This window comes from Notothenia rossii, assembly GCF_949606895.1.
Source record: "Notothenia rossii genome assembly, chromosome: 3".
Classification (NCBI taxonomy): domain Eukaryota; kingdom Metazoa; phylum Chordata; class Actinopteri; order Perciformes; family Nototheniidae; genus Notothenia; species Notothenia rossii.
The window spans coordinates 27719896-27746298 of record NC_136901.1 but is presented as its reverse complement, the minus strand read 5'-3'; the positions used below and the strand labels follow the sequence as shown (position 1 = coordinate 27746298).

At 41.1% G+C, this 26403-nt stretch overlaps 1 protein-coding gene across 4 annotated transcripts in view; it reads left to right on the top strand.

Moving 5' to 3' along the window:
- The window catches only part of LOC307031181 (protein phosphatase 3 catalytic subunit alpha-like), a 65553-nt gene extending 39156 nt beyond the window's left edge, over positions 1-26397 (top strand). Inside the window, exons 6-14 of one of the 4 annotated variants that reach the window (XM_079668056.1) lie at positions 881-1020; positions 4788-4865; positions 6161-6255; positions 14176-14301; positions 17061-17132; positions 18712-18738; positions 20159-20243; positions 20835-20932; positions 23526-26397. In XM_079668056.1, the coding sequence (XP_079524182.1) occupies positions 881-1020; positions 4788-4865; positions 6161-6255; positions 14176-14301; positions 17061-17132; positions 18712-18738; positions 20159-20243; positions 20835-20932; positions 23526-23746 (942 nt within the window). In that variant the 3' untranslated portion in view covers positions 23747-26397. Of the gene's footprint in view, positions 1-880; positions 1021-4787; positions 4866-6160; positions 6256-14175; positions 14302-17060; positions 17133-18711; positions 18739-20158; positions 20244-20834; positions 22460-23525 lie in introns of those variants that run through there. The other 3 variants (XM_079668058.1, XM_079668057.1, XM_079668059.1) reach the window with 3 other exon arrangements.
- The last annotated feature ends 6 nt before the right edge of the window (positions 26398-26403 follow it).

Here is a 26403-nt window from a genome sequence, read left to right as displayed (position 1 = left end):
TTATAATGAAAGTATCCGTTAAAGGAATACTTTGACCGCAAAATGATAATTTCATTATTCATTTCTCACCCAAAATTACCTTTTAGTTCTAGTATTTCTTTTTTTTTACTAGGGAGCTTTTGGCATACAATAAGTAAAATATGTTATTTTGTTTATTTTGATTTATATTCTGGGTAAAACATGTTTGTATTTTAAACAAAGTACATGAGTGGGCAAACTAAGTCGCTAAATAAAATGTAAAAAAAAAACTAATTTTTCTTTGTTTGCTTCCACCATGGATAAGGAACCAGTACATGTAGATTAATTAATTTGAATTCCCCATGGAGGCATGTGAGAAAATAAAGTTTTCTTCAACAACTCGAGGTAACATGAGGTGATTAACTGATATGTTATACTCTGTGGGTGAAGCACCCCCTTAATGGCTTTTTAAATACTATTGAAACTTCCTGTCCGCCTCATATATTTTCTGCATTCATTAAAAGTTAATGAAGGAAAAAACTGTGCCAGATTTAGCACAATGTGCCGTGAAAATAACAATCCTAGTTGCAGTGTACGAAGTGATTCCCCCAGATGTGTCTCACTCTGATTAAAAAATGTTCAAGAGTCCGATCCTGCTCTATCTAATTCAATCATTCCAAATGGGTTTTGTGGCTGCGATCGGAGGGCATGCATAATAAAATGTGCTCTATTGAAGTGTCCATCACGGCGCCTGTCCAGTAATCCACTAGCTTTAGTTCAAGAAAGAGCTATCCTCATCTGAAAGCCAAGTCATTTACATTATGTTAACAAAAAAAGGCCTTCTAGGTACTGAGTTTGCACACTCCACGTGTCATTGTCCAGTGAAAGAGGCTGACAGGAGTCCTGACTTCTTCTTCCACAGCTAGACAGATTCAAAGAGCCCCCGGCATACGGACCGATGTGCGATCTGCTGTGGTCCGACCCCCTGGAGGACTTTGGGAACGAGAAGAGCCAAGAGCATTTCACACACAACACAGTGCGAGGCTGCTCCTACTTCTACAGGCGAGTACTCTGTCTTCTACAATTAGAGCGTTTTTATCACATTTCTGTGTTCTTGATTTTCTTCGGAAAAATTCACAAAGGATTCCAGCCAACAGCCGGTTAGATAACAGATTTTATTTATGCTGTATTGTATCAAAAAACAGCTGCAATCTTCTATCTTTATGTCTCCAACATGGCGTTTTATATCGGGCACTGTAATTCAAAACATATTATTTGTATATGAAAGATTACCTAAACTCTTCTTCTCATTACTTTGGCTATCTGTGGAACCCTCATTGCTGCAGACATTTTCAACACAGCTAATTATTTAAAAGACTGAAAATGTGAGCATGAAGACAAGAACGTAAGGCGATAAAGTACTTTAGTCATCGTAAACCAGACTGGAAAATAAAACCATCGTCTTGTCAAAGAGTTGATAAATCAAGAAACCTTGCTGCCAAATTTCCATCTTGCTTCTCTTTTCTTTTCTTACCTCTGCAATTCTTCAACCGTGAGATGTTAGAACACAGAGTGTCCTGAAGTCTCCTCCTCATACTGACTCTTCTGTTTATGTAACCCACATTACCTTCAATTGAGCTGAGTAACTGAACAAGCAGAGGGAATGCTGGGAGCAGGCTGCTCACACTGTCACAAAATGTAATGAACTGGCACATTACCACGAGGCGCAGTCCTCTCAATGTGCGCTCATTACGGCCGAAACAGTTCTCACTTCACCTCAAGCAGACCGGCAGAGCACTCGGTACATTTCCTGAAGCTCCTCTGCATTATCCTTTTTAATAACAGGTGTTTCATAACCTTTAATAGTATTTTAATGTCCACACTTTAATGCTCCCAATTCTGCTGTGGATCTTTTGGTGAGACGTCATACTGCAGTTCCACAATAGGCGCTTTATTTTCACTTTCCCCGAATAGAAATGTTATGCAATGTGGCCTTTTTACCTCAAACGACTGATTAGTTTGTGTTTTACCTTCCTCCTGGTCAGCCCTTCTGACATTTTTTGCTCCAAATTCCTCTGCAGTCTTGTTTTCATCAGCGTCCCTCACTCCATCTGCCCCGGGGCACGGTCACTAATTGGCATCACACTGGCATTCAGGATTTACGAGCGTGTTTAAGACAGACTGAGAGAGAGCCATTCCTCAACCCCCCCCCCCTCCCCAAAAAGCATCAGCCTCTTTGTTGCTTCTGTCTTGCAGCAACCAATAATTTCCCCCTGCGCCGTAGGCACGCTCGTAACTCTTTTACAAACGCAACTCAGGCATGAAATTGCACATGTTTAGAATGTGGTTGCTTTTATTTTAGCCTCCACTCAGCAGCACACATGAATCAGCCTCAAGTGATTTCCCCTGCATCTTTTTTCATTATGCAAGCTATCGATAAAATTAAAAGCTTATATTTTAAGGGAACACAAATAGTGCTACTTTGATTAAGTGACTTCTGGCACAACTGCTCATGTTGTCCAAGAAGCGAATTAACATCTGCGCCCTGTTGTCGGACAGATGGAAGACGCTCTAAACTCAGAAAAGCAAACTAGGCCAAAATGTATCTTGTCTGCCGAATGGCTCCATATGGCATGTCTCTACATCTGCTGCAGGAAATCAAGTGAGAAATAAAACATTTATTCCTTATATCTTCTCCTTTCCTCATCGCTCCCAGCAGATGTTTGTTGTGAGTGCATGTGTTCTCATGTCTACATGATCCAACATTGGTAATGAACCTTTCCATTTCAGTTTCCCATAATGGTTTTCACACTTAGAACAGTGTACCTCTGCAGCAAAGCATGGAATTTGACTATGTACTGTATACAAAAGCAGGCCAGTCAAATTAAGGGTCATTTGCTTATATAACTCTTTATTACAGGCATGCCCCGAAGGACTTTACATTAGGTGCAATAAAGCTCCCTTAATAGTTCACTCTGTCGATCTAACTTCACCTAGCATCAGGAAACCCTCAGTGTTTATTGTGTAGATTTTAGAGACATAATAATGTCTAAAAAGCTATTTAAATTGCTGGTTTTATTGCAGAAGAAAACAAATCCCCCCAGTTCTTCCCCTGAGAGGTCGGAAGCCAAAATGTATAGTTTGCTTTTGATTGCTGCATGTGGGAGTTGCTCATTGTTGCGCTCTGATTTAGCAGGGGGCGTCGAGCTAGGATTACAGAACTTAATACAAAATCATAACTCTTTTTGAACAAACTCAATTTTCTGCTTGATTGTCTGTTTCTTCATTTACATATGAAAAATGCAAGAAAGATACAATGTATAGGCAAGGAAAAGAGCCTGAAATCTCTCCAAGGGCTTGAAAAGTGGCCATTAAGGCAGCATATTAAAGGAAATAGCTACAATAATGTAATATACAAATTCTGCGTGTGTCCGTCAATCATTTTAGACATAGTTAAGCGCTCAGATAATGCGTAGCCTAAGTTCTACAACAAGAAATGTATCCATTATACACCAATCTGTTGCACAAATGATATTGCTAAAACAGTCTCACACATCTAAACATCGAGGAAGCAAAACACTTCATAATAAGTGCAAGTATACACAAACATAATCAGTAACAGATTAGGGGCATACACTCATGGGATATAGTTTCAACTAAGAAGGGAATGAACACAAATATGACCAAAACAAAAGAAGCGATAATCATAATAGCCATAATAGCATTAGTTGATAAATAGTCAGTCTATATATAGTTAGTTAGTATATAGTTAGTTCTACATATAGTTGGTTGGTCAGAAGAAGTGATTTGAGAGCTCTTTTAAACAGCTATGAAGAGGAGTAAAACACAATGTAAAGGATGAGAATTCAATCTTTCAGAAGCCTTGGCAAAGTGACACATTGTAATGGAGGTCCCCTAGAATGTAATCCCTATTTCTGTCAAAGCTACACGGTGACTTTTGTTTTTTTTTCAGCTAGAAATCGTGAGATGAAAACGCAAAAACAACTAGAGTGTTAGCCCCCATTATTGTCGCTAAAGAAATCCTCCCACACTCACTAAGTGTTGCAGATGTAATGCAAAGGTGTCAGTCATTCATTTTGAGCTGTCACTCACTCATTACACAGCATCCCACCATCCAAAAGCCCTGGACCCGCTGAGGTTTTAATCACGCTTGTTCCCAGAAACTCCAAAAGAGGTATTGTGGTGATGCCGATTTAATCGTGACTTGTCTTCGGATCAGGAGATGTTACTTAATAAATGCCCTTGAATTTGACGAAACCTCTGAAACCATATTGCAGTTTGATATTTGGCAGAAAGATTTGAAGTCTCTCTGCTCGCAGACTGAAAAGATCAGCATGAGTATAAAATGTGCTTTCACACTCCCCAGTGATCGCCTTATTACTTGAAGAAACAGTCTGCTCAGGACGATGTGTCACTCTTGTCCTTTTTTGAGTTTTATTCTCAAGTAAAATCTGAGAAGCATCACACCTACTCCTCTTTCAGTATGAAGGCTTGGTTAAAAGCATATTATTGAAGATATGAGTCACCGTAGCTCTGCTGGCAACATCCTTTAAGATCTGTTTTACATTTCAAGTTTAAAATTGATACAAAGCCTTCACTAAGAGCCAGGCGTTCAAGGTAACAGCAACGGATGGTTTTAGAATACATTTAGCCTGAACCATGTGTTGGATATTTACTGTGTCTCTGAACACAATCCATAAAACCCATGACTTATTTAGTTATTTCTATTGATGTTTCTTCTTGATCTTGCTGGGATTTCTCTTGATGCATGAGTACACCTAAATGTTTCTCCCTTTTGTATTCTACAGCTACCCTGCAGTCTGTGACTTTCTACAACACAATAACTTATTATCCGTCATCCGGGCCCATGAAGCGCAGGATGCTGGGTGAGTTTGTATTCTGTCTGCTCCCATCACACCGTCAGTGAGTCAGAACAGGGTATTAAGCCAGAAGCTTCCCCGGTGCGCTGTGTGTTTGCTCGCACCTGTCTGGAGAGCCGCTTCGCTGCAGTGTGAACTTTGAGAGAAGTCGACTTGATCCAAGTCATTAAAATGTATCCAGCGTTAGGGGTTAGTTGGCCATATGTGATATGAAGAGAATAATTCATGCAAACCTTTTTAGTGAGTAAGGTTTAAAAAGTTTGATTGTGGAGTTATGTCACTTTAGAGCCAGTTTTTAAAGAGTACATATGGGAATTTTCAGGTTCGTTTTTCTGCCTCTCAAAAAGCTCTTTATTCTTCTCATACTGCCTGTCCTGCAGCACCTCTTTTCACCCTCTGTCTGAAACCAGAGCCCAGTCTGCTCTGATTGGTTAGTTGGCCGGCTCTGTTGTGATTGGTCGACAACGTAGAGATGCCTATCACATACGATGTTTGAGCACTAGCCAATAGAAGTGTGAATGTTACATAGGGATTTCATTATGTTACACTCGCGCAAAACAATGAAGGCGTTTCCTTTCTCCCTCTGGATTGACATGCACAAAAACCTATACAACACACTATAGGAAATGGAAGAAAGCATAATAGGGCCCCCTTTAATATGAACTTGGGACATTATCTGGTGGATCAGGTCTAGATATGTTCATGATTGCAGTGCATATGTAAAACCATTACTTTCAAAATCAACCACGACCAGGCTGCTCGTCTGTTATTCATCACGGTTCGTCCTGGACATTTAATAAAGGCTCTTGTAAGCGGGCAGGATGGTGGACTTGTCGCTGATCTCCCTCTAAGCGAGGTTAAGGTTGTTTACAGTTGCCCTCCCAGAGCACTGGTCACATGGGACATGGTCTCAGGTGAGATTGCTGCCCCTAGACTAGGTTTTCTCTGCATCTTTTCTAAAATCCTTATAAATAGAAGGAAGGTGCGGTGCAGCAAACAAATCATCCAAGTCTGGACAGTTTACCTAAAGGCTCTGACCCATTCCAAATTCACAGCAGGGTGTATTTGGACAAAGCAGGGCCGATCAGAGTTTGAATGCTGAGTTTAAGCACATGTTTAACCTGTAACTCAGAGATTTACTCTCCTGAGGCGATGCCAAGCTGCCCCCCCTGGCTGATGCATCAAGAAAAACACACAACACAATGACATATTTGCTAATCATATCCCGAGGGTTGAGCACCAATGGGAATCCAGGAGTAAATGTTTAATGTTGGCTAATAATCACCTCTCCTCTTTACCAGATATCGCATGTACAGAAAGAGTCAGACCACTGGCTTCCCGTCCCTTATCACCATCTTCTCCGCACCCAACTACCTAGATGTGTACAACAACAAAGGTAAGGAAAAGGAGTCTATCAATCTTTTAGTGGTTCATAACATGAATACCACAGTGTCCCATCAACAAGTTGCCTCAGGCTACCATTCACACACAGGTTGGAGAATGCTGTTTGAGTGTGAAGAGAAGTGAGTTTTTAGAAAGGCTTGATCCCTAAATCAGAACTTTTCATTTTCTTTATCATAACACAAATCATATCACTAATGCAATATCAGTCAAAATTGCATTTAGCTATTTTTTCCAAATAGTGCAGCCTTTGTAAAGTTTATAAAAATGCTATACATCTCCACTTCAGATTACATTGTATCCTGTATGGTATTTAAAATGTCTCCACTTCAGTTTACATTGAAAAGGTTAAATTCTGCAGTGTTTACAGCTGTTGGACAACCATAACCTCATTTCCATTGTACACAACATTTGGGTCACTGTATTGTACTTGTTCAGTGATACATCTCGACACTGCTGCAGTGATTTTGGTCAGGTCAGTGCAGTGTTGGAGCTGGGCAGAATGAAATGGCCCGGTGCCGGTTGACTTGGCTCCTGGTGGCGTCCTCCGCTGTGCTTCGGTGCCCACGCAGCAAGATAGGCTTGCCTTTGTGCTGTGAGTCAGCACTTTTCCCCGGAGAACAGACAGTATATGCTTTGGCTGTGGGGGCATGTTTGGGATGGAGGGCGGTGGTGGGCAAACCACAGGAAATGGAAATGGGAGGGAAAGAGTGATGGTGATGGTGCACGCTGTGTTGCAATTGCTCCTGTGATAAAACACTGTAACAGAGCTTTATACTGCAGTGCTGCTGTGAGTGCAGTGTGTTACTGTTCTGTTTCCTGCTGGCCCATTTGCAGGTGTGTTTCTTGAGCTGAGATTAGGTTGCATTAGTTTACTCTTTCCCCTGCGTGCATGCTTCCCTGTACAATAATGAGAGTCAAGAAACAGTGTGGCAGTTTGCCCGTCTGGAATCTGGTGTATTATTAGGACCCCATTTGTTCCATGCCAACTAATCTTCCGAGGGCCCACAGTCAACACAAAACAAACAAACAAACAAAGTGATGTCAAGCGCTTTTTTACTTTTGGCAGCCAATTGTCTGGCAAATGATTTGCACCTCTCGAGCTCAATATGGAACAGTCGGAGTGTCTGAAACGATTTGGCCTGCACACTGTTGCTGCAACTGGCTGACCTTCACTTGCCTCCCAGAGCAAGAGTGGTTATCAGAAAGAAAAAGATTACTCCGTGTTTGTTTTCAGAAGTGACTTCATTTACGCACACCGATACGTCTTACCTGGCAGGACTACATGTTCTTTATTCGTCCCATCCTTCACTGTCTGTCTGAAAACGAGACTCGCTTTTCTCTTGTCAGAAAGCAGCAAGATCTTTGGCTTAACAGACAAGCTGAGAAAAATACCAAATGTAAAGCAAATAAAATAAACATCCCTCTTGCCAAAGTATTTTATGTTAAATCCCCTCAAACTTCAACAAGTTGTGGTTATGTAATTACTCTTTTCCTAATTCACTTTATCAATCATCAGTTTGATGTATTTTCCACCCACAGTTGCACAACTCCCTGGAACAGCCTCGGCTATCAGTCCTGTTGATGCTCTTCTAATCAGTCATGTGGGTGGGGTTCACTGGTGGAAGCAGAGCTCTGTAATGAATTGGTCTGCTCTTAGCTTCATGCCGGGGCCGGGAGCCCACTGAGCATGTCCCGTGATTGATGGCCAATCGAGTTGCAACATAAATCTTAAAGAGGAGGGAGGAGGCATCAGCAGGCTCCCATCAATATAGCGCTGGGAGTTGGCCAGATTAACCAATGAGACCTGAGGGGGGGTGTCAGAGTGGAGGAGGCGCAGGATATGTACGAGCCACCACAGACAGGCAGACGTAAATTGAACTTGTCGCTGAGTCAGGATGATCAACACATGACTGATGCTCAGGGCTTTATAAAGAGAAAGGGTTGCCAAATATCCCTCCTTTCTTATCAAACTGTTGGATTTGCATTAAGGGTCAGGGGCTGACCGGCTGTCCGTCACAGCTGCACCCCCGCTCACTGCCCCTCCTGAGCCGTTAAATGAAAACACAGCGGCGGTGATTTAGTAGTTTTTACTGTTTAAGTCCTGAAGTGACTGCAGTGTGGATAGAAGGATGGAGAGGGGGGCGGGGGGCGGGGGGGTGGAACTGGCAGTCGCACACTTTGGAGATTGCTTGCAGTTTTGTATTAATGGAATGTTTTCTGCTGCATCATTACCATCTGGACACAAAAAACCAACAACTGAATCCTAATGGTTATAGTGCTTACAGTGGACAGAATAAAAGCTGAAATACAGGGCTGCTAATATTTTTATTACAACCCACAGACAATAAAGGATTGGTTGGGTTGGATCCATATCACACCTGTTAACCCTTTCTAGGCCTGTCCGGATCAGAAGGAGCTGCTTATCATGTAGTGAGAATAGCTAGTCCACCTTAAGGAACAGTCAACTTGAGTTAGCTTCAGGTGGAGTTCTCGCTAGCTTCAGGGCTCACCTTTTACCTTTTAATCAGGAGGTGGGGCATTTTAAAAGAAGATAAATGTGCTGCTGCAAAGACAAGGGGTCCAGACATCACTGGACCTTTTGTCTCTTTCCTGCCTGTGGTCATGTGTTGATCTGTAGGTAGTCGAGATAATCAGGGTGTTTTGATGAGAAAGGAAATGGAGTGGTATGATTGGCTCCTGGCCCTGCCACTGGAATAAATATCAGGATGTGAAAGCGGGCCGTGATGACGCCAGCGCAGCGGGGAATTCAGTTTTCCCCCTCGTCACGAGTGCCAGCCAGAAGAGTGTCCCATACTGCAGATGCCTTTCCATCTGTTATCACCGGGCTTCCCTTCAATTTCCTGTAAACAAGGTTCAGTTACCAAACTTTTCAGGCTGCTTCAAATAAGAGAAATGTTGTTGTTTCTTACCAACTGGGATTTAAACCCCATTAGGTTTTTATTCATTGTCACTCCGATTGAGCTTATTCATTTGAAACATTGTTGCCATTATTACCTTTTTATGTAGGAAAACCCATTAGGGGTTGGAATACGATATGAAAAACTATTGTCTGGATAATTAATTAGGACCATTAAAAGCTCCACAGTGCCTCAAATAATTAGCCATCCTTTGATTTACAAAACATAACAAGGAGGAAGAGGACCATGAGCTCTGGAAAAAGCCATTTTGACAACCTTGAATTCAGATTTGTTTTCAACCCACCTTGATTTTCTTGTAAAAAAAAAAACTTTTAAATATCTCTTGAATTAAAAGCTTCCTTCATCCATTGATTAAAGGCGTGAAAGTCTATTCAAAGCTGTGAATAAAGCCAGTAAGTAAACCACCAGTAACTATTATTTTGACTCTAGAACCAAAATAATTCAATTCGAAAAACAACCTGTTATCATAGTATTTGTCCCAACTCTTTCCCTGTGTGCACATTGGAGCTGCAGTGTCCCATGGTACTGCAAATGCTCTCATTGATCTATTAACTGGAAATGAATTGTACAACTGAACTACATTCAGTCCCTACCATCCCCTCATCAAATGTAAGTAGAGCACTGAGTGTAATGGAGCAATGAGGTCTAAAGGGCCGGCCTGGAATACTAATCCAGAGGAACCTGATACCCAGGCCTCAGACAGATCTGCAGTCAGCAGGAAGCGTCAGGGCAGGACGCGGGGAATCTCCCCCTCCTCTCAAAGCAGATTTAACAGCTGTTACCGGGGAAACCGACTCAAGGCACTCCCTCATGAATAATGAATGAGCAGGCGTTGCCTCACAGTATCTGTGTTACCGTGGCAGCAGGCCTGGCCTCAGCTACCCTGAACACAACACAGGAGCAGCAGAGACACCTAGTGGCCGCCATGATGTGTCATCAGAAAGTAACACCAGTGGTGGAATGTACTAAAGTACTCTTTTGAACGTTTAAGTAAAATGCACAACTCTTTTTACTTGTAACAGAGTATCTTTACAAGTTAGCATGCTACCTGTACTTAAGTAATACATCCGAGTACTTCTGCCCTCCTGCTGCAAGAAATATCATTTTGCATATTATAGTGACTACAGCATGTTTTGATAATAGGGATGCAGCAATGTGATGCTTTTGTTACTTCAATCTGCATGTTGGCCCTAAAACATTGCATCTAGAGCTGGACCAACATGTTTTGTTTATTCGGGTGTGTGTTCCTTTAAAGGGAATCCGGTGTGAAGGAGGTACGACGGGGGAGCTGACCTTCTCCCCCGCTCTGCTTTTTTCCCTCCAGGCTTCCATCGCTGCTTTCAATCAAGTGCCTGGACCAATGTTTATGCAGAATGTGATGTTTATGCAACGCCTGCCCACGCGTACGACTGCTTTCATGCACGCCAACACACACGCACAAACACCCACTGCCTCGTCTGAGGGGAGTGTGTCAGAGAAATACAACGCTGATCTTACTGGACTTGATAATAGCATTAGAAAAATACATAGTTTATGGATGTTTAGTGGATAGTCACTTAGTCAATTTAAGAGCTTTTCTTTAAGAGTAATTTTGAGGCATGTGTACTTTACCTGAATATTATACTAAATATTGTAATCTTAACTGTAAAACAAAAATCTAATAATTGATCATGTAATTAGATTAAGGTAAAAACTTCCCTTGGTGAAATACACAGGATACACAGCAGTAGGACTATATGTTGTAAACAATTAAATAAGAAAATAATTTCAAATAACTACTGCAAGCTGAATCATTAAGGGGATAAACTCGGTTATACATCAATAATTATAATTCACTAATATCTCGCATATGGTCCTGAAATTGGCCGTTGTGCAGAATGAGTACCGTACTTTTACTTTAATGACACTTTGAATACTGGACATTGTGACAGTATTTCTACACTGTTGTATTACTACTTTTCATTTAGTGGAAGTATTAGATCACCTGTAGGAGATGTATATTGGAGGGTGTGTGTGAGATATAAAAACATGGCTGCAGGGGAATATAATGCTTTGAAGTACCACAGGGACCACTTTGATTGCATAGTTACTGCACTATATGCATTAGCATGCCTCATTGATCCACACACACACACACACACACACACACACACACACACACACACACACACACACACACACACACACACACACACACACACACACACACACACACTGACGCACTGAGGCAAACCCCAGCCGAGCCGAGGATGTTTTCTGACCCCATTCGTGTGTCGAGCGAGGTTCTAGCTGCTCGGGATGCCAGGTTTGATGACTTGCTATTCCCGAGCGGAGAGGGGCCGAGGCGGGAAAGTCCCCCGTGTTGACCCAGCCGTGGTGTCCGCTTTCCCCAGAACTGGGCCAGCAGACAGTCCTCTATATGCAGCAGGGATATATTTATATCGGGGGACTCATGTGTTTCTCAACTCCCATGTTCACACCGTGCTTTAATCATGGGAGAGGTCACGCAGGGCACACCAGGGTCCGTGTTGGGGCGAGACACAGGGACCATGTGATTCTGATAGGGTGACGGTTAAATAAACTGATAATACTGCACAAAGACAAAGACTTGATATGCATACTGTCAGCAGGCTGAAATGAATCGCACAGATAATGTTTTTTTGACTGTGAGCTCCAACCTAACAACACCCACTCTCCACTGTTACATCATTAATATAACTGCTTAAATAATTAAAGCCCACTATTTGTAGATTTTTTTAATGATTGTAGCATTATTTAATTGTTCTAATGGGATTCTTTTTAGTTTGTACATTCCTGCCCAAGTCTTTATTTTGAAACAGTGACATATTTCCTAATTTAAAGCACCTTTCATCTATGTTTTTCTTGTAAGTGGTTTCTTTTTTATATTCATGTTTCTTGTTTATGCACCAACACACCAAAGCTAATTCCCTTTACTTGGCAATTAACATGATTCAGAATAAAAATAACTCACAATAAAACAAGATCATATGTTTTAAAGGAGTGGTTTTAAATGTCATGAACTATACTTAATGAGAATGAAATGAAAAGATGAACGATCTTCTCATCTAACTCGGCAAGAATGGATATTTCCAAAAAGCTATCTTAATTATATCAATACTTAATTATGTTGCAGCACATAGGTTTTGACATATATACATTTGTAGCACCATAAGAAGGAACACATTACTAGGGGTAAGCGGTTGCATGTCACAGCTCCATGTCACATTGGAAAGTGATCATCATATATTGTCTCTAAGATCATTAGCATAGCCTGTGTGCCGCCTGTGGCTCCTCTCCATCTCTTGAAATTGACACTTTTTTGTTAACTAATGAAAGGTGCTCGGCCTATAGAGCCTAAACGCTGAGCCATGTGTTTCTGTGATGTTATCCATGCATCCAATCCTGTGAATGACAGACATGCATCAGCAACTGGGGGCCGCAATCGATACGAGAGGAAATGTTCCCGAGCGAGCGAAAGGGGATTGATTTTCGTTTTTTTTTTGTTTACCCTGATTCCTTTCATTTTGATGCTGCTGCAGTTTTTAACCCTCAATTTACAATTTTAGTTTATAATTCTGCATAGGAAATGAGAGAGGGAGAGATTGACACACGCTGATGGCAATACATCACCTGAAAATGTCCCAGTAGGTACTTTTATATCGGATCCTTTTATTCACTGTCATCACCCAGAGGTTGACTGACAGCGTCTGAAAGATTGAGTTTCCTCCAGGCTTCAGGCCAGTCTGGGTGTTGATGACAGCGTTTTGGCCACTTTTCACTTTTCTCAATTGTTTTTGAGCCAAATGGAGCTGTGTATCAACGTTTGATTTTGTTTTTCCACACAGCACCTGCAGCTAATGAATCATTAACCAGAGGAGGTAAACGGCAGAAACTGCCAAGAACTTTTCACGTTCAAACACAAAAAGTGTTAATAGTTTTATTGAATATTACAGATGAAACGTTAAGTCCAAAAGATTGCAACTTTTTAGATAGTCTTTTCATTATTTCAGTCCTTTTTCAAGAAAAGCAGATTTCCAGCCTCTCAATCAAGAGGACTTCCTGCTTTTCTTTGACATATGTTTTCTGGTAAAATGTATAGTTTGAAGTGACCGTGCTTTTCTTTTGAACAACAAAAATAAATGTTTTGATGTTTTTTTATATAGTTATGATGGGCTTTTTTTTACTTTTCATAGACTAAACAATGATTTATTATCGTAAAAATTATCAGCAGAATAATCGATAATGAAAATACGTTTTTTTTAATAATCAAAAAAGATAATACTTGCCCAGTTCATGAAACATGGCGGAAGTGTGTAGCATTGGCCAGGGAAGAACACATTACATAACGGGGGACACGTTGCAAATACATTATTTTACGCTATTCGAAACAGACTTGGTGGAGCTGTGTGATCCCCGAGTACCTTTCGAGTTAAAGTAGTAAACAATCATTTTTCTTCTTCTGTGTCAAAATCTGCTTACAAAACAATCCATCCAACCCTTGTTTGGATATTACCGTTTCATAATGGTCTGGTGATATTTCCGACCACTTCCCCTTGTTTCTTGGTTATTTAGTCTGAATACTTTGTGGGTACCTCTCTCTAGCTAGTGACATGCTGCAGCGACAGACAGATATGAACCTCGGTGTGTGAAGCTTCTGAGACCACAAAGTGTTTTTTGAGTGGTGGTTAGAAACATGATGGAAGCTGTTAATGGACCTTAACCTCAATCAGATCTGATGCTTTCTCTCTCTGTTGAGTATTGATTTCAGATGAGTCTGTGACTTGAGAAGAAGAAAAGAGAGATGTCATGAATTTCAACACGTAATGTTAGTAGTTTATTTTAGTTGATATCGGTTTGTTATTCATCGTGTGAGTCCAGTGACAGTAGAAAATGATATAACCGCACAGATTTGGACACATTTTAACACCTTCTTCGTCTTCTCTGCTCTACAGCGGCGGTGCTGAAGTACGAGAACAACGTGATGAACATCCGACAGTTCAACTGTTCCCCCCACCCCTACTGGCTGCCCAACTTCATGGACGTCTTCACCTGGTCCCTGCCCTTCGTCGGGGAGAAGGGTGAGCACACACACACACACACACACACACACACACACACACACACACACACACACACACACACACACACACACATAACACTATTAAAGGCAGTATACAGCACTAATCAGCAACTAGGCATTTCCAAGTGCTTGAAAACAGAAAAACACGTAAGATTAATGGTCAATAACAGTACCACCATTATTTAACAGTGAGTGTTAGAAACATCATGCATTTATTCAACTCTTTCTTGAACTTAAAAACGCATTTAAATAAACTATGACATTTATTTGATCTACTTTCAAAATTAACAGTTGACTTCTTGAACTTAAAAAACATTTAAAAGAATTAACATTTATTTTCTCTAATTTCAAGACAGTTTGAAGCCAAAATTGTAGTCAAAGTTTAAATGAGATGAAACACCCAGCCGTACTTACTACACGTGATTTATGAGTCAGTAAGTTGCAAAGGTAAATCCGCAGTTAGTGCAAGTCATTGAAAGTTTAAAATAGGCTAAACATGAGCAGACCTTTACATTCCCTCTCTGCCCTGGAGGTTGTTTCCAGGCATTTGGTTTTTACGGCACCCCCCCCCCCCCCGTTCATGCCTGTGACACATCTGTGAATCACAAAACCATGAGTCACTGCAAGAAGCTTATTTTGGGTGTGACCCTTCCTCAAAGGGCTTCTTTCAGCAATGTGAAGGTCACTGATGGACATTACTCACTGTGTTTGTGGAGCAGAGGTTGCGCTAGACTTTTTTCGCTATCCGTCATTTTTACGGACAGGATCGTAAAATGTCAGTCAAAATCCAGAATTACACGTCAGCCAGTGGCGGCAGGCCCATAGGGGCGCTAGGGGCGCCGCCCCCCCTCTTCCCACATGTTTGATTGTCATTAAAAATTAAAAATAAATAAAAAAATATATTTCCCAAAAATATTTTTTTTTAATTTTTATTTTTGTTTTTAAAGAACAAGGTAAATATTATATAGTTGGTATCAGTAAAATGTATAATCTACAATAAAATGTCGTTTAAAATTGTTTTACGATGTCTAAAGTTACTGATAAGTCACATGTTTCCTGCCTGGCCGCAGCGTGTATCATTACCCTCTCTCGTCCGGGCGGTAGAAAGGAGCCCTCAGCCAGAGCAGCTGCAGCCAACAAGCTGACTGTTGCTATTTGTAAACTATGCCGCCGAAACATAATTTTAGCCAATCAGCGTCGTCAGATCTGATGCTCAAAGGGCGCCCTTTCAGCGCCCTGGCCTGTGTGTCTGTGAGTTGTTTAGACTCGTATCCAAGGTGACGCTACAGTAGGGGATGGCTGCATCAGGTAGACTCCGATGCTAGTGGATCGCCGGAGATGTAGATTAACATTTGCATGCTTATTGTAGTTGTAAGGGCAATGCCTGTGGCACCATGGAGTATATGTGTGGGCTGAACCTGTATTTTACAGGAAAGGAGTGATCAGAGGGTCGAGTTGTCGATTCTTGTTCAGTTTTCATCTTCCTCACCCTCTCAGACTTTGAGTTGCGCGCGCTGTTAAAGAGACGCGCTACCATGGAAACCAAACAATGGTGTAGCTGTATTAAAGTCCGAGTGGAAACAGTCGTGAGTAAATCTGATTTTGTCAGAAATGCGGGAGTCTCCCGCGAAAATCGGGAGGGTTGGCAAGTATGACTGACACACACACACACACACACACACACACACACACACACGCACAAACAAACAAACAAACAAACAAACACATGTTTTTGTCACCATTTCCATAGCCCCACCAAAAATATTTTCCACCAGCCGCCACTGACGTCAGCCTATACACAACTCTGACGAGGGGGTGGGGGGGAAGCATGCTCGTGAACTTTCAACGGGGGGCGGTGCGCCGTGTTATGCATGCCCACCTCTGGAGCGCGCACAGCGTAAAGCCAAAACTCACAGATATTGCAATGATTTGTTCGGCAAAGTTAGGTTTGGAAACGGTATCATTTCCTTTTTGGCGGGCATGCATAACACGGCATAACCACGGAGCCTCGCTGCGGGGAACCTTTGGCGCTGTTCCAATGGCTGCTTTCAGATTTCTCCGTCATTGTTCAAAAAGATCCGTCATATAGGGAAAATATTCGGTTAACGAGAACTCGGGTGTGGAGGGTCACTCAGGGAATCACTGTCTGTCTAACTAGCTCCACATGACACTAACTGCACCAGGTGGACTGCATGGAAATATGTAAAGGTTACTCATGAGGTGGTATGTTAAAAAAGGGTGTCCTGAATGTCCCATGATGTAATGACACAGCACTATTGGCTAAAGCATTAGACTTTAAACTCTCCCATGACATGTTATGTATTCATTGATCCACAAATGATTAAAGAATCAGTAGATTTTAATCAGACCAGTATGATGTTTTGGAACATGAAATTATAAGGAGAAACTGGAAGAACCAAGCCCTCTTTTTGGGAACGGTAAACAAGAGTTGGCAAAAATGGACACATGGGAACAAATATCTTCCAGAACAGGAATGAAAGATATCTGGCCAAGTGTGTGTACTGCTTTGAATGCCTTTTCACTGTGGCCAGAAGTGAAGCCACGTGGACATAAATAATCACATACACAGCACACATACATACCCTAGACTTAACTAGAATGGTGCTGGAATAAAAAAATGAATGTTGGAATATTATAATTGTTGACCAAACTGTGACACTTTGAAAAGGGCAATAAAACTACAAAATCTAAAACAGGTGCCATGTTGTAAAATATGTTCTTCCCATTTCCTCGCAGTGACTGAGATGTTGGTGAACGTGTTGAGCATCTGCTCCAACGACGAGCTGACGACTGACGAGGAGCTGGACGGTGAGCACAGGGCTCTCACTGCAGTTCCTCTTATAGCCACAAGAGGGAGGCCTCTGCTAAACAGAACAACACACACACACATTCCTTGTGTTTTTTGCATAAACCATGCAAACTCCACCCTACTTTCAGATCATTTAGTTTCATATATACATATTTTAACACACAGAGAGACTATCGAGGATCTATTTGTCTCATTAAACTCAATAAACCATTCCTGAATTGGGTTTAGCCACTGGAAATACTTATTCAGATACTAAGCGATGACTTAGAAACTGTCAGTATACAGATGGTCTTACTGTGGGTGAAACATTCCTTTAAAATGCCATAATTGCAGCCGTTAGCGGCGATTGTTATACTACAGGAAATCACTCTGGGGTGCACGTCCTCTAGGGTTAACACAGAACAGTGAGTCACACACAGTCCAGGCTTCTTATCGTCATATAGTAATGATCTGTTTGATCCCTGGTCACTGCTTATCTACAATGAGATGACCAGATCCCTTCTGCCTGCCCCTCTCTGGCAAACAGGAAACGATCTTTGCAGCGCCCCCCCACCCCTCTCTCTTATGCACTTTGTGTTGACTGATGCAATCTGTATAAACACCACCTACTGTAGACGAGGAGTGTCAACGAATCTGTGCATTAGAAAAATAATATTTGTTTCTTTTTTTGCTCATTCTGATTTAAGGTTTTTTCAGCATCATTTCATGAAAAAAACGAATGATACAAATAATTAGCCGTCCTTTAAACATGTCATCATCCTGTTTGATGCACTTTATTTTCTCATTTCCCTCTCTGTGTCTTCTTAAAGGTGGGGTAGGTAATTCACTTCAGAAACACTTTTTGTTATATTCCATGGAATGCTCTTAACATCCCGATAGCAATGAATATATTAAATACTTTGACAATAAATACATAAAAAATGTCATCTGTGGAAGCCGTGGTGCTGTAAAAAGCACGACCAATCATCTGAGCCGGCCCGGCTAAAGTAACTGGATGGCCTACCTGCCTGTCAGTCTGTGCACAAACTTAACTCGTGCCCTCATTGGTCATGTGCGCGTTCGTGTGTGTTGGAGGAGGGGCTCTGTAAGGAAGTGGCAGATTTTTTTCCGGCTGCTTAGTTTCAAATCATAGCGCACTCGAGCCTGTTTCTCCATTCTTACCTACCCTACCTTTAAGCTCACCTCTTTTTCAATTTTGCAGCCATTTCAACTCATTTATTCCGTTTATTTTCACTTCCGGATTGTTCCTTTACCTTTCTCACTCATCAACTTGTTTCCTGTGCCTGTAGAATCCTCTCATTGCACTGCTGTTTATCTCACATATTTACTTAGCATTCTCCTCCTTTCTCTTTCTTTCTCTCATGCTGTGATGTTGTCATTTATTTGGTCATCTAATTTCTCTTTTATGTTCTCCAGAGTTTTGTGTTCAAGGCATCTCTTTTCTTTTCACTTGTTGTGCTTTTCTTGCCTTCTTTATTTGGCCGCCTGGCCCCTCTCCGCCACCTTTCATTCTGCAGCCATCCACTGATCTCTCTTTCCTTTCTCTTGTCTTCTCTTCTGGGGGTGTTTCATGAGAAGGACAGCTAATATATACCCCCAAAAAAGGTACAAACATTAGTGGTGTGTGCAGAGGTAGATAGACCTTTTGTCCGCTGCTTGCGCTCTGCGTTTCAGAAGTCTGTCAACTAACAGCACTGTTTGAAGCTCCTTCTAATGCTACTACTCAGTCTTTTTATGTATCTTCTATTTTATCTATTCTATTTAATAACTTTCCACAAAGAAGGCTCCGAAATGTTACATGCTTCAGCTACCACTTTCAATGCAGATAGGAACCATTATAAGTAAAAAAAATCACTAAATTACAGAGCCGAGAAGGGTAAAATATTCCAAGAAAAAACTAAGAAAATTAGGGATTAACGTAGTCCACTTTAAGAAAGTAAAATTGCATAGGTTTAAAATAGTACATTTGCGAGAAGCAGAGACAGAAAACTTGAGAGATGAGGTGAATCCAACATGCCAAATGAAGCCATGTAGTTCCCTGACTTTAGATATACATTTCTTACCTTAATCCCAAAGAATATTCCATTAATTTCCTTGCAAATTGCCACGTTAGTCTCATATTATATAAAACGTTTTTCTCTGGCTCTCTTTCCTGGCTCTATACAACTTTTTGAAATGTTTTTTTCACCTACAATGAACCTTATAAGCTGCCACACATATATCCGAACACAAGCAAAAGATTATTCTTCGCTATTGTTCACATTAGCTAAAGTAATTTACAAGCTGTGCACATTAAAGTAAGCATAACTGAAACAGGGGTTCAGTCCTGTAGAGAAATACATTGTTAGTAATAATGGAGTATCCAACAGAGGAGGAGAGGACAGCTCTCTCCTTTCCCAGCCCCCCCCCCCCCCCCCCCCCCCCCCCCAACACATCAGCTTCATGTCCATTCTTCACACATTTTCCAAACGGGCTCCCTGGGGCCTTCAAACTGTTATTCTGCAGAAAGGTGTCTTTAATTAAACAAAGTCTAGTTTTCCAGTCCAGGAACATTCCCGTTTGGGTCTCTGCAAACAAAACACAGCACAGGAAAAATCATATAGAGTGCTCTCATCCAATGTGCTGAACAGACACGTTTGGACACCATGATGTAACAAGGTTTAGAAGTACAAGTAGCACCTGGGGAGAACAGCTCGTAGGAGGTAACAGGACTTCAGTTGAACACCACTCGTCAAACAGGCAGCATGAGTGCCCCGAGTGCTGAGAGTGACTCAGTTGTTGTGATGTATGGACAGATTCAAACTATTTGATATAAACTTTAATAACCATGCCGTGTTTGCATCGTGTTGGCCGGATGCACCTCTAGATCAAACTAATCCCCCGAAAGACTGGCGCCATCTTAACACATTTACTGACTGTTATGGGAAACCCAGACAATAAGGTCTTCCTTACACTTCCACAGGACGTGGTTTAGTGTACGTGAGTCACAGTTTGTTTGACTGCGTATGACCTCTGACACCTCCAGGTGCCACAGCTTCTGCCCGCAAGGAGGTCATCCGCAACAAGATCCGCGCCATCGGCAAGATGGCCCGAGTATTCTCTGTGCTCAGGTACGCAGACATAAAAAAGAAATACTGTATGTTCGACCATTGTGCCTTCACATGCAATACAAGTCCATTATAAGAGATTTAACTTAATATCGAAAGCTGCACCTATCAATATTTTTGTGTGAAAAATGGATCAAACGACTGAATATTAAAGCTGTCGTTTGTTTTTACGAACCCACAGAATTATCTTGTGTTTTATTTTTTCAGCTATTTTATTAAGTCCTGTTTTAAATATCCTTGTTTGTTATAACTTATCATATTTAGTCATTATCCTGTTTTTTTTTTAGCAGTTGCCTTCAGCTCTCACTATCAGTTTGTCTTTTAGCCTTTTGTTTTGCAACCTCACTTTTTTCCTTCAATATCACTGCTTTTATAACTCAGCAAAAAAAAAAAATCAGTTTTTCTATAAAGTGATATTATGTCACTAGTGTTTTCAGCCTGATCCACAAGTTAAACATGTGTTTTTTTCCATAAATTGTCTGGCATTTTTGGGGAGAAATTAATCAGCTTTCATTACAAAGGATTATCAATAAAATGTCTTAAAGATAAAATACTGTAATACCTTCAGTAGTAAATGTATTCCTGTGTTTGCAGAGAGGAGAGTGAGAGCGTGCTGACGCTGAAGGGCCTGACCCCGACCGGCATGCTGCCCAGCGGAGTGCTGTCCGGAGGCAAGGAGAAGCTGCAGAATGGTAAGACTGTCATCAAGTACCCGAGACCCCCAGCCTTGCCCCCACAACAGACTCTCACACACATAAAAACCCCTTACGCAGCAATACCCTGAATAAAGTGCCAGCTCAGTGTTTAGGGATTCTCTTCCTTTGTCCCTTAGTGATGATTTGAAATGTGCTGCCTCAAAGTAAATCTGTAAGTGTAGTTAAATGTGATTGGCAGCTGAGTATTTTTATACTGCATGTTTTAGTTAAATACATCTAGGCAATAACAGCTTTCTTTAATGTAGCTTTTGCCTTCTTAATGATAGAATGTCCAGTTATAGTTCCTACAGATTGCTCTTCACTAACAATGCCAAAGACGTATAGCAGATTTCCTTTGCCCCTTTGTCTTCTCTAATGTGTCTCCCTCCTGATGTTTCGCATTAATATCCTGTCTCCTCGTCTCTCTCTGTATTCCACTGGTTTTATTTCAAATATTACCTGTATCTTTTTCTTTCTCCTTTCTTTCTAGAAACTGCAGGTATAATCGGTTGTGCAAGTATTCTGTTGTGTTATTTAATTATTACAAGTTTAGAGTTCAGTCCACCCTCTTATGTTGAATTCCAAACACTCCCTAAATGAGTTTGACATGCCGCTGCAGCCAGGAAGTAAAGGCTTTCTGGAATCGCCTTTACAAACACTTCAAATTGACTTGGGACTCCTGACAGAAATGGTCACTTTATTGTCCAAATTTGAGCGCTTAGTGGTGGATCTCAGCAGAGCTCCGCGGGGACAGACGCGGGACTCTCTGTGGTTCAAAGGATGAATTGGAATTGACACAAGCAACTGTGAATGAAAGGCTGTCTGCCTTTCCTTTACAAAACCAAGCAGAAATCCAGACGACTTCCCTCGCCTCTCACAGGTTCTCACACATCAGCTAGCACATTACCAAGTACATACCTTGATACTGTGAGAAACAGAAATATCACATGGAGTAGTTTTTACATTGTAGGAATAATTTACTTGAAAGTATGATTATTTTTGCTCAATGTTTTAAACTTGGATATAATGTAGCATACACTCAAATCACAAGTTATGTTAAGTGTGCTAACATTAGCCACTAGAAGCTTCTGGTCCCACATAAGCTATAGCAGCAAAACCACTCAATTAAGGCAATTTAGCAAGAGCATTTTATTGCTTATAAGTTCAAACTGTCATTTCTAACATGAAATAATATCCTATTTCTTATTTCAAAGAAATACGTAGTGTCACTTTGAAGGAAAATAGCATTAAACATATGATTGCCACATGATTTTGGAAGGTGCAGGAAGCTTCAGTGTTGATTATGGCAGGATGGATATTAATATTCTGAGAAGAAACTCAACATTTCAGAGATTAAAGATGAAAGAGATGAAAATAACATCTGCACAAGGTGGCAACGCTACGTATTCCAATTAGGGGGGATAGGATGCTCTCCTCTTTGTCAGCCTTACTAATTGAGGCAAAAAAACAAGACTGTTATTGCATTAGTTTTACATTACACAATAAAGCTATAGTTTCATACACTTGTAAGCATATCCAATGCAAATGTATAGTAGGAGTTGTAACGATTATCTTACATGATGGTGAAAGTAGAGTTTCTGGATGCAGCTGACACTAAAGAGAACGCAGTGAAGGCAGGGTGTTGTTCAGAGATTCCTGCTGCAACATTGGTAGAATCACATTGCTCCCCTCCTGTAAGCAGACACCAGTGTGCTTCTACTGTAATGTTGACTCCATCACCATTCTGTTACAGTCTGTAGCTCTCGTGCCTTTCTGTAATTCTCTCTCATCCCCATGGTAGTATGTCCTGTAGTCTTCAGTACTGTATAGCCGTCACCTCCTGCCTCACCCCTGTGTCTCTGTGTAAAGATGATTTACACAGCTGTACTGTATGTTACTGTATGAGCTAAAGGACGACCGTATGAAATTGGTAAGTGGTTGAAACACAAAGGTTACCCCCACTCCTCCCTTGCACTTCACAAAAGTAAGCCAGCATTTTTGATATTTCATATCAAAAGATGCTCCTCCTGCAGTTCCAGATGCTGCTTCATGCTGCACACAACACAACAGTAACGCTGCTCCATGTCTACAGCGCTTCGATTTTACATTAACAAATCAACCACAGCCATAAAACCCACTGTCACATGCACCTAAACCTTTTTCCTGTTTCCATCCGTCCTCCCTTCTCCATGTGCGCAAAAGTTAAGAACTAATATATTTCCTGCTTTAACGTGTCGTATTTGTTATCTATGTTGGTCCCTGCCGTATTCATTTTTTTCTATCACCACATTGATTACCTCAAAGATCCTCTCCATGAGGTTGTTCACTGCCGAAAACATGTCACCTTCCCTTTACAGATCTGGAATCCATAATTAAAAAATAGCTAAGCTAACCCCTCTCCTTCACCCCCCCCCCCCCCCCCCCCCTCTGCTAACATCATGTGTCCTTTGTCACAAAATGTGGAGATGACGTTAACCTTTGTTGTTGGCATTGGCTTTCTTTGCTGCTCATTGACTTGTTCCTAGGACTAAATGAACTCCTCTGCTCACTTCTCTCATTCGTTTTGCAACCCCCCTCTTCTTCTCTTCAGCTACTATTGAAGCTATTGAGGCTGACGAAGGTAAATGGGTCCGGCCGCCCTCTTCTGTTGCTTTTCATGGCAATAGACAGGGGGCTCCGCTGGGTTTTCATTCATCTCGCTGGTGCTTGAATAGAGTGTGTTGGGTGTTTGAGTTAACAAAATGTAGCATAGTATTAACAGAGAAAAAGAAGTGCGTCATTAGGAACTCCTGTGGTCACACAATGTTTTAAAGGGGAATGGATTTCATGGCACAGACTTTGAAGTCACACTGTGATATTGAGTGAGCGCAAAGCATAAAAACATTCAGGTTATTCTTAATCGACACAAAGAATGAGTACAGTTTGTTGCGTTTCCGAGTAACATTATACACATTTTGACTTTATACATCTTTAATGGAGGATTACAAGACAATTCAGTAGTTGCAGTTGAGTATGTGGACCTTTTTTAAAGACATATGAGAGAGATGTAGGTAAGTATGCATAATCAGGTAATCTGGCATTTATAATCAGCTTTTAACAGATACAAGTGGCACCTGTTGGACCACGACAATATCTAGAAGTCATACAGTGCTTGGTAGATCTTGTTGATACATTTGGGTGGAAAGTCGCACTTTTATCCAAAGCTGTTTGAAGATAGCCAGAGATGAGGTACATGAAACAAGTATTTGATTTAAATGACTCCCATACTTTAGTGAGTGTTTAGATAGTGTTCCCCCTGCTCTGCCCTCACACAATACAGTGAAGTCTTGCTATGAAAGTTTATAAATGTGTTTCCCCTTTGAGACGCCTGAAGCAGTTGTGAATTGTTGTTGCTGGTGTATTAATATAATAATACTACAGTTTTTTTTCGAGTTGAATCTGGATTAATAGAGACAAACGCTCCACAGGAGGCTTTGAAATGGAATTGTAAATCTCCCTCAAAAAGCATTTTTATTAACATTGCATTTGGCGCAAGAACAACCTCAACTGTGCGCTAAATAGTAGCCTGTCAGCTGCTATTTACGTTGGAATTGTGCGGCACTTCCTCTCTAGCCTCACGGAGGACACTGGAGACACTTCTCTGCTTCTCTCTCGTGTGGATCCTCTGTGGCCCTGCTGTGTCGTGTTTCTTTCCTGTGAGCTGCTAGTAACCTTTGTCTGAGCTGTGCTATGCAGCAACACAACTACGCTACCCATCATGCCCCTCCCCACACTCCCCAATGTATCGTCTAAAATGATGCCCACCGCTATCCCCATTTAGAGCCCAGCCTTTATGAAAGATGGAAGTCACAATATTTGAACCCTTTTAGATTTATAATTGGCTAAATGAAATTCAATCTAACTGACTATTGGATTAACAATGAAAATCTACAGAAGCCATCAAGAGGAAGAAAGAAAGTCATATCTAGTGTTCAATTTGTTAAATCTGATCAAAATAGTTTTCTCTTCTGTTTGAGAGTCAAGAACAAGTGGTCAAGAGTATTTAAAAAAAAAAAAAAAAAAAAAAAAATGTCTTATGTTTAAAGGTGACCTATCATGCAAAATGCACTTGTACGTCTTTTATACATGAATATGTGTTCCTGGTGTTCCAGGGAACTCACCAAGAGTCAGAAAACACAACCCTCTCTATTTTCCTCCATACCCAAATCTCTTAAAAACAACAGATCTGATACAGACTGATCCAGATTTGAACACTTCTGTGACGTCACAGAAGTGGCGCAACGGCTATTGGGCCAACTCCACCAATCAGGAGGAGACAGCCACGGACATTGCCGTTGGAAAGCGCTGGAGACGCTGTAGTACATATGCCAGGCCTGTAGATGGTGCTGTTCTCACAGAATCAGCCCATGCAAAGACAGTGTTAAATTGAGCGAAATGAGGAATGGCTAAAATGCATGATCTGTTTGGTATTTTGAAAAATAAAAAGTATAAATATGCCTTATATAGGTATGGCCCTACACTATATTATTCAAATATAGCATGATAGGTCCACTTTAAGAAAATGAAAGTTCATTTTAATTTGTTGAGTTTGTTGTTGTAATACTTGTTTTGGCCACAAGAGGCTGAAGTAAACATGTTCTAAATAGGACTAGAAATATTTGAGTTTTCTTTCAGAATTTTTCCATCAATTTTTAACTCAAGGTACATATATTTTGCCTTATCAAGTTGCTTTTAGTCCAATTTAAAATATTTGGTATTGGTGTACGCGAGCCTCTTGTGGCTTAAATTAGTATTACAACAACAAGCGCTTACAAAAAAGATCTTACTTTTTTTTTTAGATCAACTTTTTTCACCTCTTCTTAAACCAGAATCATTTTTGATCCGATTTAGAAAATGTATCCCTAGATCTCTTTATGTTATCACTTGTCTCTCAGAGCCTCCATAGAAGTCCCATTGAAATGAATGAATCCGTGTTGAGTTGACAGATGTTTATTCTAACTCTGAATTGAATCTACTTTTTATTGGACTTGAGGCTGAATCACATTGTGACCCCCACCCCTTCAAACACTCCCGTGAATCCTTAAGTTATAGCTGCATGCTCCAGCAGACCAAACAAGGTGTTGGCACCCCCGTTCCTCTGTAGTGTCTCTGTACGTGAGCTCAGTCTCAACGTGGTTCTATTTTGTGAAAGTGAATGTCTCAGTGGGCTCCACTCTAGTATTTGTTTTCCCCCTCCCTCGTTATTTATTTGTCTCTTCTTTACCACTCTCCTTCTTCCCTTTTTTGTCGTTTTTTAATCTGACGTGACGGGGTGATCTGGATGTTTGGGGTCCTCAGGTGTTCTGCAATGTGCCCGACTTAAAATATGATTTGATATTTGAATATGCTGCCATTTATTAAACGGTCCAGTTTTCTCAGATTGAAGCACAGATTGATGGCACGGTGAAAACCTGTAGACCCTGATTCCA